This window comes from Trichoderma camerunense, assembly GCF_050948025.1.
Source record: "Trichoderma camerunense strain CBS 138272 chromosome Unknown V8C40scaffold_9, whole genome shotgun sequence".
NCBI lineage: Eukaryota > Fungi > Ascomycota > Sordariomycetes > Hypocreales > Hypocreaceae > Trichoderma > Trichoderma camerunense.
In genome coordinates this window covers 404517-419311 of record NW_028145361.1, presented here as the reverse complement: position 1 = coordinate 419311, position 14795 = coordinate 404517, and the positions used below count along the sequence as shown (strand labels likewise).

General features: G+C 53.0%; 5 protein-coding genes across 5 annotated transcripts; 3 read left to right on the top strand and 2 right to left on the bottom strand.

Annotated features, from left to right (window-relative positions):
• The first annotated feature begins 87 nt into the window (after nt 1-87).
• Nucleotides 88-2918, top strand: V8C40DRAFT_245183 (Alpha/Beta hydrolase protein). Its single transcript, XM_083215820.1, has 4 exons — nt 88-931; nt 1041-1300; nt 1359-1437; nt 1503-2918. The coding sequence occupies exons 1-4, from the start codon at nt 805-807 to the stop codon at nt 2318-2320; spliced, it is 1284 nt and encodes a 427-aa protein (XP_083072984.1). The 5' UTR covers nt 88-804; the 3' UTR covers nt 2321-2918.
• Nucleotides 2168-3127, bottom strand: V8C40DRAFT_245181 (uncharacterized protein). The gene is made up of 2 exons (XM_083215819.1): nt 2537-3127; nt 2168-2240 (listed from the first exon to the last, which is right to left on the bottom strand). Exon 1 carries the CDS (start codon nt 2919-2921, stop codon nt 2598-2600), a length of 324 nt encoding a protein of 107 aa, XP_083072983.1. The 5' UTR covers nt 2922-3127; the 3' UTR covers nt 2168-2240; nt 2537-2597.
• A 1011-nt stretch (nt 3128-4138) lies between these two features.
• V8C40DRAFT_223328 (uncharacterized protein) lies at nt 4139-5875 on the top strand. Its single transcript, XM_083212234.1, has one exon. It carries the CDS (start codon nt 4573-4575, stop codon nt 5446-5448), a length of 876 nt encoding a protein of 291 aa, XP_083072982.1. The 5' UTR covers nt 4139-4572; the 3' UTR covers nt 5449-5875.
• Nucleotides 5876-6782: 907 nt separating this feature from the next.
• Nucleotides 6783-10899, top strand: V8C40DRAFT_245176 (1-phosphatidylinositol 4-kinase). The gene is made up of 5 exons (XM_083215818.1): nt 6783-7288; nt 7397-7583; nt 7696-10129; nt 10221-10425; nt 10498-10899. The coding sequence occupies exons 1-5, from the start codon at nt 7209-7211 to the stop codon at nt 10535-10537; spliced, it is 2946 nt and encodes a 981-aa protein (XP_083072981.1). The 5' UTR covers nt 6783-7208; the 3' UTR covers nt 10538-10899.
• Nucleotides 10882-14570, bottom strand: V8C40DRAFT_245174 (uncharacterized protein). The gene is made up of 5 exons (XM_083215817.1): nt 14292-14570; nt 14100-14209; nt 13698-14032; nt 13309-13627; nt 10882-13241 (listed from the first exon to the last, which is right to left on the bottom strand). Exons 1-5 carry the CDS (start codon nt 14330-14332, stop codon nt 11224-11226), a joined length of 2823 nt encoding a protein of 940 aa, XP_083072980.1. The 5' UTR covers nt 14333-14570; the 3' UTR covers nt 10882-11223.
• Between the last annotated feature and the right edge of the window lie 225 nt (nt 14571-14795).

Below are 14795 nucleotides of genomic sequence, written 5' to 3'. Positions count from 1 at the left end.
TTCGTGTCCGTATTATGTAATGGCCACCAGACCACCTCGCAATCTCGTACTCGCAATAGAGCCTTGTATTTGATCCCAACACAATTACCCAAACACACCCAAATCCATCCCAAAGTCGCACGCCTCAAGCAGAATCCTTCGTTCGCGCCTCCTACATAAACGAAAATATACTGAACAAATCACCATTCTAAAATACAAAAAATAAGCCACCCACGTCTTGCAAGCAAATTAAAGCAACAACATTCCCAAATAGTTGCCGTTATAGGACGCCCGATCCGGGGCTTTCTCAAATCGGGGCGGCGGGGGGAGCCCTTTGTGAGCCACTCGGAGGATTTGATTGACCCTTAATATTAGAGGCATCACCCCAGATTTTACTTGTAATCTGCGCTGCCGGCGCCGCCCCCCTCCAGAGCCCCCGGCACAGCAGTGCTTTTTTGTTGAATATTACCTAAAGTTGTCGGTGTCCTTGTCTCGAATTTTGCTTCCTTTTAATTGCTGTGTTACTTTCATTCTTTCATACTCATTTCTTCACATTACTCTTACACTCACTCACTCTCTTTATTTTTTTTCCTCATTATCTTGTATACTATCGTCTTCGAATACTAAATTACTTTTCTTCCTTTTGTTCCTATTATTCTCTATTATTTTCTTTTCTTTTTTTCTCTTTGTCCAATACCTACAGAGCACTCGGAGCTGTTTCTGGCCTCATACGTTCATTCGCTTTCTCTTATGACTTGAATTCGACCCTCCAAACAACCAATAATCTTTGTTATAATAAACCGCTATGAGCACCCCACCGCCATCATGATCCTCGGGCCCGTATCTCTCATCGACTGCCTCGTCTTCTGTATCTACCTCACCCCACAGCTCCTCTATCAAGCCGGCTTCTTCCCTACCGCAGCCGTCGTTCTCAGGGTCATCCCATTTCTATGTACGCCGCGCCCATCTGATAAGCAAAAACAAAAAACCATGGTGCTACCCATGGGAGAATCACGACATCTGAGACAATTTGATCTGACAATTATACTATGGTGTTACAGTGGTCACGCTTCCTATCCAGTTCGTGTGGAACCGCTATTGCAGGAGCTATGCCTCCCACAAGTCTTCGTACCTGAAAGGCTCTACCATCTTCGAAGATGTCGTGATCCGCTGCGTGCGATATGCATTTGCCAGCATACCAGCCAACGTCGGCAGGGTCTTCTTTTCCAAGGACGTGGCTTTGCCCTTTTTGAGATGGCGCATGAAGAGACATGGGTATAAAGACTTTCCAGTCTATTGGAAAGAAGAAACCATTGGAGAGGTTCACACCACAACCCCCTTTTGAAACTTCACGTGCCTGGCTAACGTTCCGTATGCAGGGAGACGCCAAGGTCAAGGGAATCTGGATCAAACAGCGCGGCGAGGATGAGCCGGATATTGTGATTTACTACGCCCATGGTAAGACTTGTTCCATACGATACGCGAGTTGCCGGAGTGCACTAACACATGCATGCTACGACAAGGCGGCGGGTTTGCCATGGGATCGAGCTACTTCTACTTTGAATTTCTTCTGGCATGGCATAGCCTATTGGTTGATGCCGGGTACCAAAACCCTGCCATCTTTGCCTTAGATTACAGCTTAGTCCCGGATGAGATTTATCCTACGCAGATTCTACAAACGCTCCAGGGCTACAAGCACGTGTTAGAGGTGGCTAAAGATGCCTCCAAGGTGTGTGTTGCTGGAGACTCGGCCGGTGGCACATTAATCCTCAGCATGCTGCTTGAGGTTGGGATGCAGGTGCAGAGCCAGCAGGCTATGCGAGTTAAATTGGGCAGGAAGGGCAGCCCGGACGGGTTTCGACCAGACTTTGCCATACCGCGAATGGCCATGCTCATCTCTCCTTGGATCACGTTGGCTTCGAGCCTCCACTTCCCCTCCCCTGTCGACTATTTGAATAGAGGCACCCTCTGGAAGTACGGGCACCAATACGCTGGAGACACAATGATACATGGTGTCATGGCGTCGCCCGGAAGGTGTGACGACGTCAAGCTGTGGAAAGCAGCCAGCCCAGAGTGCGGTTACTTCATCACATACGGCGGAGAAGAGGTCTTGGCACCGGATATCGAGAACTTCGTGGGGCGTCTGGGCGCCGGCAAGGTTGAAATCGAAGCTCGGCGGTTCGACGGTGCGATTCATGCATGGCCCGTGGCGTCGCTATTCCTGTCCAGCACGAGGAGGAAGCGGCTGTACGGGCTGCGGACTATAGTAGGGGAGATTAGAAAACGATTCGACAAAGCACCGGCAGGCAAGGTAAAGTGGGATGGGAGGCTGTCAGATTAGATCAAGTTCAACAATGTAATCATGGTGACCAATACACGGAAAGTCGGGAACCAGAGCGCAGGGGCTCGGCTTCGTCATTTCCTGATCAGCTCAGATTTAAAGCTCACTAGTTTTTATCATCGCACAGCCAGGGGAAGAAAAGAAGGAAGAAGGAAGAAACATGGTTGATGATGTGGTTGATTGGTTGAAAATGGGATCAAGGAGATGCTTGCTTACCGACGGTGCGATTCGGTGCCTGGTGCGGGTTCTGCATCGTCTCTAGGCAGCTCCAGGCAGCTTAGCGCCAGCCACGCACAGTTGAGCTCTTAGCTGGGACTGATTGGACACGTTCGCTCGAGTGAGATGATGCGACGAGGCTCGCATGCCAGGTTTGCGTCAAGACAGGCCAAGGGCGAGATGCGAGCCTAGCAATGGGCGGAGAGAATGCGCACATCCCTTGCGTGCCAGGAGAAGCGCCTTTGACGATGGAAAGATATGGACAATCAAACAATGTACAAGTAGCAGTAAGCAAAGCGCGCGGGTTGGCGGTAGGTCGAGGTATTGGACAGTAGCCATGACGTGAAGAGGTGCAAATGCAAATGCAAACGCGGTTCAGTTGCATGACGACAAACAAGGCTGCGTGGTGAATGGGAAATGGAATGGGCGTGTCATGTCATCCAAGAGCCGCATCGACCCAACGCCATGCCACGCCACGCCAGATGCGATGCCACACGTCCTCGACCTCTTTGTCGAAGGAGGGAAAAGGGCATTGGATTGGATCCAATATGCTGTGGTGAGGTGAGCCCCAAATATTCGAGGCTGTTCAACCTTCATAGCGACACGCCCCCTCCCCTCCCACCTCCTCTCAGACCCGTCATCAGCGGTGCTACCAGCCACGGCTCCCAGTCTCGTCCAAGGCAGTTCTCCGTTCTCGGTAGCTCAGCCTAGGGCGGGCGTCCAGCTGGCGTTGGTGTTGGTTACCTCGACCTCCCTCTTGTGTGCTCCGAGCAGTGCAGTTTGCGAATCGAACTCCTCGTGGCTGTCGCCCCCTCCCGATTTGGTGCAACTTGGCCCATTAGCCCAGCAAGCCGAGCTCAGGCTCAATGCTAACGGATGCACATATAAACGCCCGTCCATTCCCTGCCAAAAAATGACCCCTCACACGAAGCCCCCAAGGCCGTATGCACTTCAATCTCATGCGCGCAAAGGGCCAAACGCCGCATCGCAGCCACCCCCATTTCCACTTTAGGTCCGCGGTGAGCGCTCCGTCACCGAAAGCCGTTCTGTGACATTTCGCTGTCCGGCCTTGGTGTAGCATCTCATTAGCTGTTGCCATATGACTGTATCCCCCCCGGAATATTCTTCTCACTCTCACTCTCACCCTCATCCTCACTCTCATTCTCATTCTCACTCTCACTCCTCTTGGCTGAAATATCGCCGAGACGTCGTCTGACTGCGAAAAGCCACTCGGTGTTTCACGTCGCGCATCTAATTGCCCAAAAGAAATAAAGAAATAAATCGCAACAAGACTTGCTTGGCAGGATCTTTCTAGACGCCTTCCCTTTCCCCACTAGCGAGAAAGAAGCCCGGGAAAGCGTTTCCAAACAAGGAGGGAAGAGAAGAGAAGGGGCTTTGGCAAGGACAAAAGGCGACTCAACCCATCGACTGAGAACAGGCCCTCTTTTTCCTCATCAATAGCTAGATGTCTAGCTTTGAATAAAGAACCCTTCTCATATAAGTTGGCTTCGTCCCATACCTTGACACCAACGTCGTCGCCTCCGCTTCCTGTCTGCCAGCGACCTGTCAGTTGAGTAGCAAATGAAGGCATGCGACTTCGAAGAGTCAAGAGAGAGAAAAAGAGAAAGCGACAACGAGAACAAGTAATCGACCATCCATCCGTGCATTAGTCTGGGTTCTGTTTTGCCCAGCCCCTGCTCAACCAACAGCGAAAGGGCATCGCCATCGTTTATCCCCCGCGAGTTCGGCATCAGCTCAGCATCCATAGCAACCGCATCGCAGCGTGTCATTGGATTGACCGCTTTGCATTGAAAATCGGCTGCAGCCAGGACTAGCGCCGCCGCTGCAGAAAAGGCGTCTCTGCAAGGGGAACGGATTTGGGGAAGAAAAAGGAAAAAGAGACGAAGGTTCCCTGTCGGAGGAGAATCTGGTGCCCGGTCCATTGTTTCCTGGGCCACTGATTTGCGCAGGCCACTGCCCTGAGCAGGCGAGGTTGATGCACTAAAGCAGCGCTAAACAGCCGCTGGAAAAAAACAATGTCGGCCGAAGAAACGTCGAATTACGCGCCACGGTCGCCGGACCTGTCGTCGTTTTTCTCGGGCAGCCCCACCCAGGCCGCACCTCAGCAACTCCAAGAGTCAGCAAGCCACAGCCAGGCTGGATATAAAATACAGCCTCCCGCCGACCACTTTGGAGCCATACGAACCGACACTTCCTCCTACTACGTACCTCCCCCCTACGGCGCCTATCCCCAAACCCCTGTAGCGACACCCACCGGCCAGCCTAAACACGAACCCTATTTCCCGCCGCCAACTCGACCCCAGCGAGCGCAAGACTTCGAGGCTCCAAATCAAAACGCCGCACCTCCCGTATCGTACAGGCCCGACGAACGGGGTTTCAGACCTTCGCTGCCTCCATTGACCACGTCGAACGACCCTTACCAATCTTTTGGAAGCGCTGTCCTGCCCTCGTCCTCATCTTCAGATATGCCGCCGCGAAAGGTAGTGGCGCCTCCGCCCCCTACCCCAGCCGTCGAGCCGTCTCCTGTCCGGACAAAATTCCCGACGGCCCGGATCAAGCGGATCATGCAAGCCGACGAGGAGGTAGGCAAGGTCGCTCAGCAAACGCCCATCGCTGTGGGCAAGGCATTAGAGCTGTTTATGATCCAGCTCGTCACAAAGAGCGCAGATGTTGCCAAGGACAAGGGTTCCAAGAGAGTGACGGCGTCCATGTTAAAGCAGGTGGTGGAGGCGGACGAGCAGTGGGACTTTCTTAGAGAGATTGTCGGCCGCGTGGAGAATGAGAAGGAGGGTAGCAAGTCCAAGGCCAAGGCCGAGAGCGAAACCGACGAAGAGATGATGGAGGAGCCCAAGAAGCGAGGCAGAGGTGGCCGTCGTAAGAAGGTACAATGACCTCGAACATGCACGCTTGATGACGGGTACGAAGATTGGGATGACTGGCGTTTACTGGCAAAAAACATACCATTTTGTTATTATCATACAACGGCGTTGGGGACGGACACATTCGGGAGGGGGGTGGAAATCTAGATGGCCGTGTAGTTGTGAGGCCCTCTACCTATCTAGATGCGCACCACAACTACGTGAGGTGTCTTGGTGTTGTAACCATTTTTCTATCTTTTCTTGCTACATGTCCACTTAATAGCTTTCATATTTCACTACCTAGTAGTATTTTCCAGCTTAAGACGAAGAAGACAGAAATACGCATGCAGCTTGCAAGTTGCAGTATCCTTATCGAAGAATACTTAACCCCCTTTGCAAGGTTGGGGTTTCTCATACAGCGGGTGGCTTGTAACGGGTGAAGCCGCAGTGTTTCACAAGCTGGCTGCGACGGCGAAACGGGGCTGTCAACGATCCGTATTGTATTGCGGCAAAGTCGAAATGTCCTCTTCCGTATTCACAACGGCGCCCCAATGGGGAAGCCTTTGTGTCTGCTAAAGCGCAAGGCAATTAGAACTCAAATGATATGCGACGTACGAAATGCCGCCGTTTATGCACGTGTACAGTATGTTGCTGGTGGTGGCCCAAATCAGATGAGGTGCATTGCATTGGATGGGCTTGGGTTTGGGCTCCTATGTGGTGCTAGATCGTGAGCGAGTAAGCGTTCAGGGGACGGTTTTGGCCAGCCTCCGCCGGGAGTGCGTGCAGCAGAGTCAGGTCAACTTTAGGTAGCTGGCTGCACATGGCATGCGCGTACAATTGAGTACATTGCGTGCGCATCCGCTTGACGGAGAACTGCTGCGCTCCGTATGACCACGAATCTGGATTGCGAGATGCTTGCAAAGTTCAGTGGCTGCGGACAAATTTCCTCGCTCATCTCATCGAGAGGCAGCTGGCCAGGACTTCGGAGGGCAAAGTTTCCTTACTCCGGGCTCCAAAAAGTCCATTTACCAATCTGTTTCACGGAATTAAGCACCAGACCAATCTATTGCAAGGGCTTTGAATTGTAAATCAGCCAGGTACCAGCAGTTTGATTTAATTTGATTGATTGATTGATTACATGTACATACATGATTCCAGCGTGGGATGAGCGGACTCTTCGTGTTCCCGCCCACAGCCAAACTCACCTACCAACTCGGGCTAAAAGTTGTCATACGGCAAACCCAGAGGAATTGAAACGGTGCCACCATTTTCCAATAGACGCCTTTAAACACGCAGCTCCCCTGGCGGACCCCTAAAAAACAGCTGGAGGTGCCAAGTGCTACTACTAATGTAACTACTGGACCTATGTAGAATGTGGTAGCCGCCAGAAACGTCAGGCACTAAAGCGGTAACAAGTGGACAGGTCACTCACTCCTCCAATTGTGTTGCACCAAGTATGTGCGAGGCCCAAACCAAATACTTGGACTTTGATTGATCTCCGCCTCGTCCGCCTGCCTCGAACGCCAAGGCTTTTACTTCTGCTCTACTCAACTCTACTCTCCCCCTCAACTTCGACTTTGATTCTTACATCTGCCCTACTGTCAGTTGTATGCGCGCTGTACCGTACAACAAACGAGCTGGCTTCCGTCTCCAATCCCCCGCTTCGAGAGCCATGCGAGACCGGCTGAATCCTACTTCGCCTTCCGCCCTCATCTAGATGAGGCACCGCCATCGCAACCGCCAATTCGATCCTTCTCATCCCTCAGCGTCTTCTTGCTGCCTCGCGTGACCCAATGTCGTGGGACTTACTACAGCGATTCCTCGAATCCGACGTCTTCAATGCGAATCCCTTCCTCTCCGTCTCCTACCTGTCGTGAGTGGCCGTCTTTCCTGTCCTGGAGCTTTTGCATAGCTCTAGTAGCTCAGCAGTAGCAAAGCTTTCATGTATAAGAGCTAACCCGTGCCCTTTGTTGTCTCGTAGCCGCTATGCCGACCATGTAGGCATTCACTATGTCCTGTGCAACAAGCTGCGACAGTTCCCCTACGAGGACATCGAGTTCTTCCTGCCGCAGCTATGCCACCTCATCATAAGCGTCGACAACGAGTCAATGGCTCTGGAGGAATTCTTGTTGGATCTATGCGAGGAATCTGTGACAGCCGCATTGTTGGTACGTACTACGAAAATACTATAGCCAAATAAGTCGCCGAGTGCGACATGAGAGGACACGACACAAGGCTTGTTCGCGCCCACCGGAATGCTGACCTGGTTGCTTGCTACAGACGTTTTGGCTCTTCCAGACATATCTGCATGATTTGTCGTCGAATCCGCAGTCTAATGCCTTTCAGACATGTCGTCGAGTCTACAACAAGGTGCAGCACATCGTGTTTGGACTTGCAGACACGGCGCGGCACCACAAGATCAAGGAAAATGTCCTGCCCGTCACGGTGCTCTCCAGCTTCGTCCTTGCGAGTGTGGCCCTGCCAATGATACCGAGATGGGCCGGCCCCCTTGCTGTCGCGCAGGCCCGAAAACCGCAGCCCATTACAGAGGATACTTCGGACGGAAGCGAAACCCCAAAGCCCACGGCAAAGGCTTCCTCGACAAAGCCCACGAGAGCAAACACCGTCACCAGTCCAATCTCGAAATCCCGGCGGGCCAAGGAGCCGTTATCCCCGAGCGCATCCGATAACAGCCTGGACAGCCGACCATCAACACGACGAGTTAATTCCCAAGCACCAGCCTCTCGTTCACCGTTGAACCCGGACTCGAAAAGACCGTCTGCCCTGGAGATGAAATCCCTAGAAGCGAGGCTCAGCACCGCTTCTCTGCCTCTACCATCTCCAAGAGGCCCATCCCGGCCAGCAACTCCCGTTTCTGCGGGGGTGAACCCAAGGCCTACAGATGGCATCCATAGAAGGCATTCTCACCACTTCAAATCGGCTTTGGGCGCTACGAGCTTGTCACCAGCCCAGAAATCGCAGCTTCTGAGGCAACACTACTTCAGATCACAGACTCAATTCTTGTCCGCCCTTGAAGGCATCTCCAACCGACTGGTCGCCGTGCCGAAACCTGCCCGTATGAGCGCTCTGAGAGCTGAGTTGGCCCTGATTGGAAGAGACTTACCAGCCGAGATCGATATCCCCATCATTTGCCCGCCGACGTTGATCGATGGGGCGCCGGGCAAGAGTCGCCATCATCGAATCGTACGGCTCAATCCCGCCGAGGCAACGGTCCTGAACAGCGCTGAGAAGGTGCCATATCTCCTAATGATCGAGGTGCTGAGAGAGGACTTTAATTTTGATCCCGAAGTCCCGGACAACCAGCGGCTGTTGACCAGTCTCCTTGGCGGCAGCGGGCCCTCAAAAAGGTTGTTTGACCTCTCTTCAGAAATACCCAGGGTCGCTCAAGTCGTTCCGCCTCCCGAGCCGATTATAGACAGCGTGTTCGAACCAACTTCTGGCGATTTGGGAAGCTCGCCGCTCCTCAAGGCTTTCGATGACGAGCCTTCCTCCATCGGCTACCACTCAAAGCACTCTACTGATCAGCGATTCTCTAGCGGAGCAACAACCGCGTCTACAACACTAGATGCCATTACGCCACGGACGTCAGGGCCGTATTCTTCTAGATCCCCTAGTCCTGGCTCTCGGCGGCGGATGACACTCAACATGGCCCGCGCCGACCAGCCAGATTTCTCAGCATTGGCTACACACATGAGGACAGCGTCGCAGATGCTGGCTCAGCTCGAGGCCACGAGCGGCAAACGACCAAAACACGAAGTGGCTGCGATTCGAGCCAAGATCATTGCGAGCATGCAAAGCCTCGAGGAGCAGAGCTTTGACGCAGATGAGCACGGCCCTACATTCGACACCATCATGGCCAAGGCCAGCACAGCCAGCGCCATACAGGCCATAGACCCGGATCTGGACGAAGAAGAGGCGGCACCAATTGACCCCAATATCAACGCCAGTGCAGGCAGGGAAAGGATGGAAAACGACATCAAGACGGGAGGCGTCCAACGCCGTGGTGATCGCGACGACCCTAGTGCGGCTGTCTTTGGAGAAGCCTGGGAGGCCAAGAAGGAGCGAATTCGCAAGTCGTCACCCTACGGATGGATGAAGAACTGGGATCTCGTGAGCGTCATTGTAAAGACGGGTGCCGATTTGCGGCAAGAGGCTTTCGCATGCCAGCTCATCAATGTCTGTCACAAGATTTGGGTGGATGCAAAGGTGGACGTCTGGGTCAAGCTGATGCGCATTCTCGTAACCGGAGAATCGTCTGGCCTCATAGAAACGATTGCCAACGGTGTTTCCCTGCACTCGCTCAAGCGAAGTCTTACACTCGCATCCATTGAGGCTGGAAACAACCCCCGGCATCGAATTGCCACGCTAAAGGACCACTTCATCAAGGCTTTTGGCCAGCCTGACAGCAAGCCCTACAAGGCTGGTCTCGAGGCGTTCAAACGTTCATTAGCGGCATACAGCATCATCTCTTACGTCCTACAGCTTAAAGATCGGCATAACGGCAACGTGCTGATTGACAGCGAGGGCCACATTATTCACATCGACTTTGGATTCATGCTCTCCAACTCGCCCGGATCGGTTGGGTTCGAAGCTGCGCCTTTCAAGCTCACACACGAGTACGTAGATGTCCTTGGAGGCGTGGGCTCACAAGACTTTGAAGATTACAAGAAGTTGTGTAAACAAGCTTTTCAGGGTAAGTTCATTCCATGTTGTAAACCAAAAGAAGAAGCAACACATTTGTCTCAATTCTTTGGAAAAGTTTTTATCTAACAAACCTGTCTTAGCCCTTCGACGGTCAGCGGACTACATCATCGACCTGGTGGCCATGATGGGCCGGGACTCGAAAATGCCCTGCTTCGCCGTCGGCGTCGCGCACGCCACGACGACTCTCCGCCAGCGCTTCCAGCTGCATCTCAGTGCCGACGAGGCGGAGAACTTTGTCGAGACGGACTTGATTGCCAAGTCGTACGGTAGTTATTACACGCGACTGTGAGTTATACAAATTCCCCCTTTTTTTTTCTGGTTAAGGGAGAAAAGAAAGACTAATGTGCTCGAAAATAGGTATGATACTTTCCAATATCGCACTCAGGGTATATACTAGGTGAATCGTAGGTAGCCATAGACCCCCCTTTGCTCAGGGGGGAAAGCTATGGGGGGTGTAAGTGTGTATAGGATTGCTTTCAACATTCGAATAAAAAGGGAGGTAGTTGGTCCATGACTGAAAAGGAATGGACATGCAAAAAACTTGGAATATACTTGAGCTACATTTTTGAGCACTTCTAGCTATACATATATCATATATGCGAACCGGCGTTGCTTTTTGGAAGGGGAGGGTGAAAATACAAGCCTAGAAGGAGAGAGAAATATTACATATTTAACCAAGCCAGGTTATGGATAAGGATTGACCCAATACTTGACACTCTATATGCCATGAACAAATATTAACCCAATACTTTGATACTATATATGTCTTCACGATGTGCTTCAAACAAATCGAGTCAAATGCAAAATAGTTTTTGACTATTTCTTGTGCCACATATGTATGTATTTACAAACATGCTAGCCTTTGGGCTCCCAATTGTACCTGGAGTCGATATTCGCTCCATCGCCATTCAAGTCCAGCCAAGTTGAGTGAGTCTCTCTCTCTCTCGTAACCTCCGTAGCGGCCGTTCAGTTTCTTTTCTTCATCGATACTTGTGCAAAGTCCATGCGATCCGCAAACAAGAACTTATTATCGTCTGGGCCAGGCTGACTTCCGCCTTGTTTTGTTTCCGTCCAGAAGAGCTTCTAACCCCAGCGTCCTCCCTCCCTCTCAGCCTCCAGCCTCCGCATCCGCTCCTCGCCGTCCCCGTCGACGATATCATTGCGCCGGCTGCGTCGCCCCTTGCGGCCCCCGTCATCGGCATCGTCTCGGCTCCGTTTCGAGCCCGCCAGTCCCGCGAGCCCGGCCATACGCTGGGCTTCTTTTAGCAGACGTTCGCGATTCCGCGCTTCTCTTTCCAGAGTATGCGCATCTTTCTGCGGGGCGGAGCCGGCCCCGGTACCTCGAGGGCCCCCCTTGATATCAAAGCCACGCGGGCCCGTGGGCGGGTCAAAGCCCTTGTCGCCGCTTGGAGTGGCAGTGCCGTCAACCGAGTGCTTCCTACTGCCACTTCCGTGTCGGCTGCCGTAGTCTCGGTCTCGGTCTCGGTCCCTGTCCCGGTCACGATCTCGCTCTCGATCCCGGTCTCGGTATCGGTCCTTGCGGTCCTTATCCTTGCGACCACTGCTGCTATCCTTGTCGCGCTCTCTCTCCTTGTCGTGACGTCTGGAGGCATGTTCGTAGTCTCCTCGGTCCCGGTGAGATGAGCGGTGATTCGATCTTTGGCGATCATCCTCTTCTTCTCTGTACTTGTCCTTGCGCCGCTCATAGTCTCGGTCCTTGTCCTTATCTTTGCGGCTGCGGTGGCTGGAGCGTTTGGCATCATCGGGAGAGGCCGATCTGGACCGCTCAACTGCTTTATCCTCCCTTGGCCGTTGAGACGACTGCTCGTCATCGTCGTCGTAGTAATGTCTTCTACTGCTCCGGTGTTTCTTCCGGCGGTAAGAGTCATCTTTATCCTCCTCTCCTACAGACTCGGATGGCTGACGCCGTTGTCGCCTATGGGAGCTCCTATGTCCACGGCTGCGACTTGGGCTGCGGCTGCTGCGATCTAGGCTTCGGCTTCTACTACTTATTCTCGAGCCGGAGCGCTCTGGCTCTCTGCCTCGATCGCGATCTACTCGGTCTCGCTCCCGGTCTCTCTCCTGAGCGCCATTGGGGTCTTCAGTTGGCCCCCCTCTATCACGTTTATCGTGATCTTTGGGTCGCTCCTTGCTGCGATCACGCTGGGGATCACGGTCTCGCACTTTGTCAAGGTTAGGGGTACTACTTCCAGAGCCCGGTTGAGTAGTTGGGTTCGACGGCGATGCCTGTGGCGGCTGTGATATGACGGCAGCGGGCTTTTGCACCGGCAAGCCACTATCTTCAACTTGGAAACCTCTAGCTCGCAGATTCAGCAGGCTAGTATTGGGCAATCCTTGACGCATGGCCTTGGGGCCCTTGGGAGCATTAATAGGTGCATCCGGCGCCGTCAAAATGGAACGGATGGCCGCCACGCCATTTCGGTTCTGCATACTAAATCCGTCTGACTGGGCTGTCGACGGGCGCATGGTGCCGGCGGGAAAAGCTTCATTGCCTAGGGTCTCACGAGATGCAGATTCGGAGGGATCTTGTTTGGACCCGTCAGTACCTTGGGCATCCGATGACGCCTTGGCCTGGCTTGCGCCTTCGTTGGCATTCTCGTCAGCCTGAGCACTTGCCGCCGTCGAATTCAGCTGCTGCCCAGCGTCACCTTGGCCTTGAAAGGCAGCTGCCCCTTGTCCTTGGTTGTACTGGGAATATTGGCCCTGGTCATGATAGTTCATGGCGCCGCCTTGTTGATGATAGCCACCCCGGCCATACCCCCCATAGAATCCGCGGCCGCGCCCACGGCCACGACCGTAGTTGTTGCGACGATAGTCATTGAAGTGGCCATAATTACCTTGATTGTATCCTGTCTGGAATCCTGAGTTAAAATTCCCAAAGTCACCAGTTCCCATGCCTGGGCCATTTTGATTGTAATTATTTTGGTCGAAATTCCATGACTGCTGTGCACCGTTCCAGTTATCATTGGAGCCTTGTCCAAATCCTCCTCCAAAGCCCCCCATGCCGTTCATGCCCATGCCTTGAAAGCCTCCGTTCATGTACATGTTCTGCATCGGGTCCATGCCCATTCCTGGCATGCCTGCTGCGCGGTTAGTAACTTGGAATAGTGCTTCAAATGGGAAAGCCAGGATAGTGAGGAGCCTTACCCATCATAGGAAACCCACCAAAGGAATTGGGCCCCATTCCATTTTGCATGGCCATCATCATTTGCATTTGGTTGAAATCTCCACCAGGAAACATCATGTTTTGTTGAAATCCACCATTCGCTGCATCAGATGCACCATATTGCTCTTGGTCGTTGCCGGTTTGGTCGGCACCATCGTCACCCTCGGCAACCGCGGTTTGCTCTTGACTGTTGGCTGTGCCATCGCCTTCATCTGTGGGGCCCTCGCTTTCCTGAACTTCAGTAGTAGCAATCGGTTGCTCTTGCAAGGGCTCTTCCGCGCTGTTAAGTGCCGTCTCCTGCTACAGGCGATGCGGTAGATTAGTATATTGATCACGGATTTGGTTGGCTGATCAACGGTGAATCTCATACCTGTTTCTCCTCTTCGTGGCCAGTGACTGGCTCATCAGCCTGCTGCGGCGCCGTATCTTGTGCAGGCGCTTCTCCACTAGCATCTACTGCCTTCTCGGCCGGCCCTTCTACAGAGGCTGGGGCTCCCTCATCGGGTAGCAATGGTTTCGGTGCGTCGACCGGTGTCGGAGGCGTAGAGTCATTGGATTCCTTTGGCCGAGATGCCTCTCGCTTCTTCTCCGCTGTGCGCAGGAACACTCTGATGGTAGTGCGCAGAGACTTGTTGGGGTTACAATCCGCAGCGGATAACGGAGAGTGCTCGCAAACGGGGCACGACTGGGGGAGGTTCGAGTGGCCTATCCACGATTAGAGCTGATCCCAAAGACCCTTGGTCCACAACAGAACCCGACCAAACGAACGTACATGTTTCGCAGATAGCCTGTTCACAACAAGGCAGCCGTAGGGCGTTGACAGCCAGCTTGCTGCAGTTGGCGCATCGTAGTTTGTGTGGGATATCGTCGGGAGCCAACGAGCTGCGTGCCCAGTCAGTATCTTGCATTGCACAGCGAGAATCCAACCAAACAGAGTCAAATAAGAACAAAAGGTAAAGCATACTTGATCAGCTCAGCCTGAGCCTCGGGAATGGACAAGGCCATGTCGCCAGCACCAGGTCTATCTGCGCTTGACGACCATGGAGTTTCTAGGGAAAAGGCCTAAGGATCCTAGATGCAGATCGAAGAAGGTCCCGGAAGAAGCAGAGAAGGGCCACGTCACGGCGTGACCTCAATGAGCCGCGGCACCACAAATCATTCAGCACCGGGCCACAGTCGCAAGTCAGCAATCGGTCAACCCCTATGAACAAAGTCTGGTGCAAGATCTGAGATTGTGAGGAGTTTGACGCGCTTCGAAAAAAAGAAGTGGATCTGACAGCGGACGGCGAGTTACGACAAGCAGCCGCTAGCAACGATCAGGGCGTCACGTGCCGGCCTGCTTCTCTGAGAAGCGCAACGAAGCTGGGCTGAGGTTACACTTTAATAGCAGCCTTGGGGTTGCAGTATTGGAAAGGTTATCTATGTAGTGATTTGAGTGATATTATAATTGTAGATACTTATTATGCTG

What these genes read in the sequence shown, in the direction of transcription:
- V8C40DRAFT_245183 (XM_083215820.1), top strand. Translation starts at nt 805, where the DNA reads ATGATCCTCGGGCCCGTATCTCTCATCGACTGCCTCGTCTTCTGTATC. An exon ending in AAGAAGAAACCATTGGAGAG is followed by an intron (nt 1,301 to 1,358) that starts GTTCACACCACA and finishes TTCCGTATGCAG; the next exon opens with GGAGACGCCAAGGTCAAGGG. An exon ending in TGTGATTTACTACGCCCATG is followed by an intron (nt 1,438 to 1,502) that starts GTAAGACTTGTT and finishes TGCTACGACAAG; the next exon opens with GCGGCGGGTTTGCCATGGGA.
- V8C40DRAFT_245181 (XM_083215819.1), bottom strand. Translation starts at nt 2,921, where the DNA reads ATGCAACTGAACCGCGTTTGCATTTGCATTTGCACCTCTTCACGTCAT.
- V8C40DRAFT_223328 (XM_083212234.1), top strand. Translation starts at nt 4,573, where the DNA reads ATGTCGGCCGAAGAAACGTCGAATTACGCGCCACGGTCGCCGGACCTG.
- V8C40DRAFT_245176 (XM_083215818.1), top strand. Translation starts at nt 7,209, where the DNA reads ATGTCGTGGGACTTACTACAGCGATTCCTCGAATCCGACGTCTTCAAT. An exon ending in GTGTAAACAAGCTTTTCAGG is followed by an intron (nt 10,130 to 10,220) that starts GTAAGTTCATTC and finishes AACCTGTCTTAG; the next exon opens with CCCTTCGACGGTCAGCGGAC. An exon ending in GGTAGTTATTACACGCGACT is followed by an intron (nt 10,426 to 10,497) that starts GTGAGTTATACA and finishes GCTCGAAAATAG; the next exon opens with GTATGATACTTTCCAATATC.
- V8C40DRAFT_245174 (XM_083215817.1), bottom strand. Translation starts at nt 14,332, where the DNA reads ATGGCCTTGTCCATTCCCGAGGCTCAGGCTGAGCTGATCAA. An exon ending in ACAGGCTATCTGCGAAACAT is followed by an intron (nt 14,033 to 14,099) that starts GTACGTTCGTTT and finishes AATCGTGGATAG; the next exon opens with GCCACTCGAACCTCCCCCAG. An exon ending in GCCACGAAGAGGAGAAACAG is followed by an intron (nt 13,628 to 13,697) that starts GTATGAGATTCA and finishes CATCGCCTGTAG; the next exon opens with CAGGAGACGGCACTTAACAG.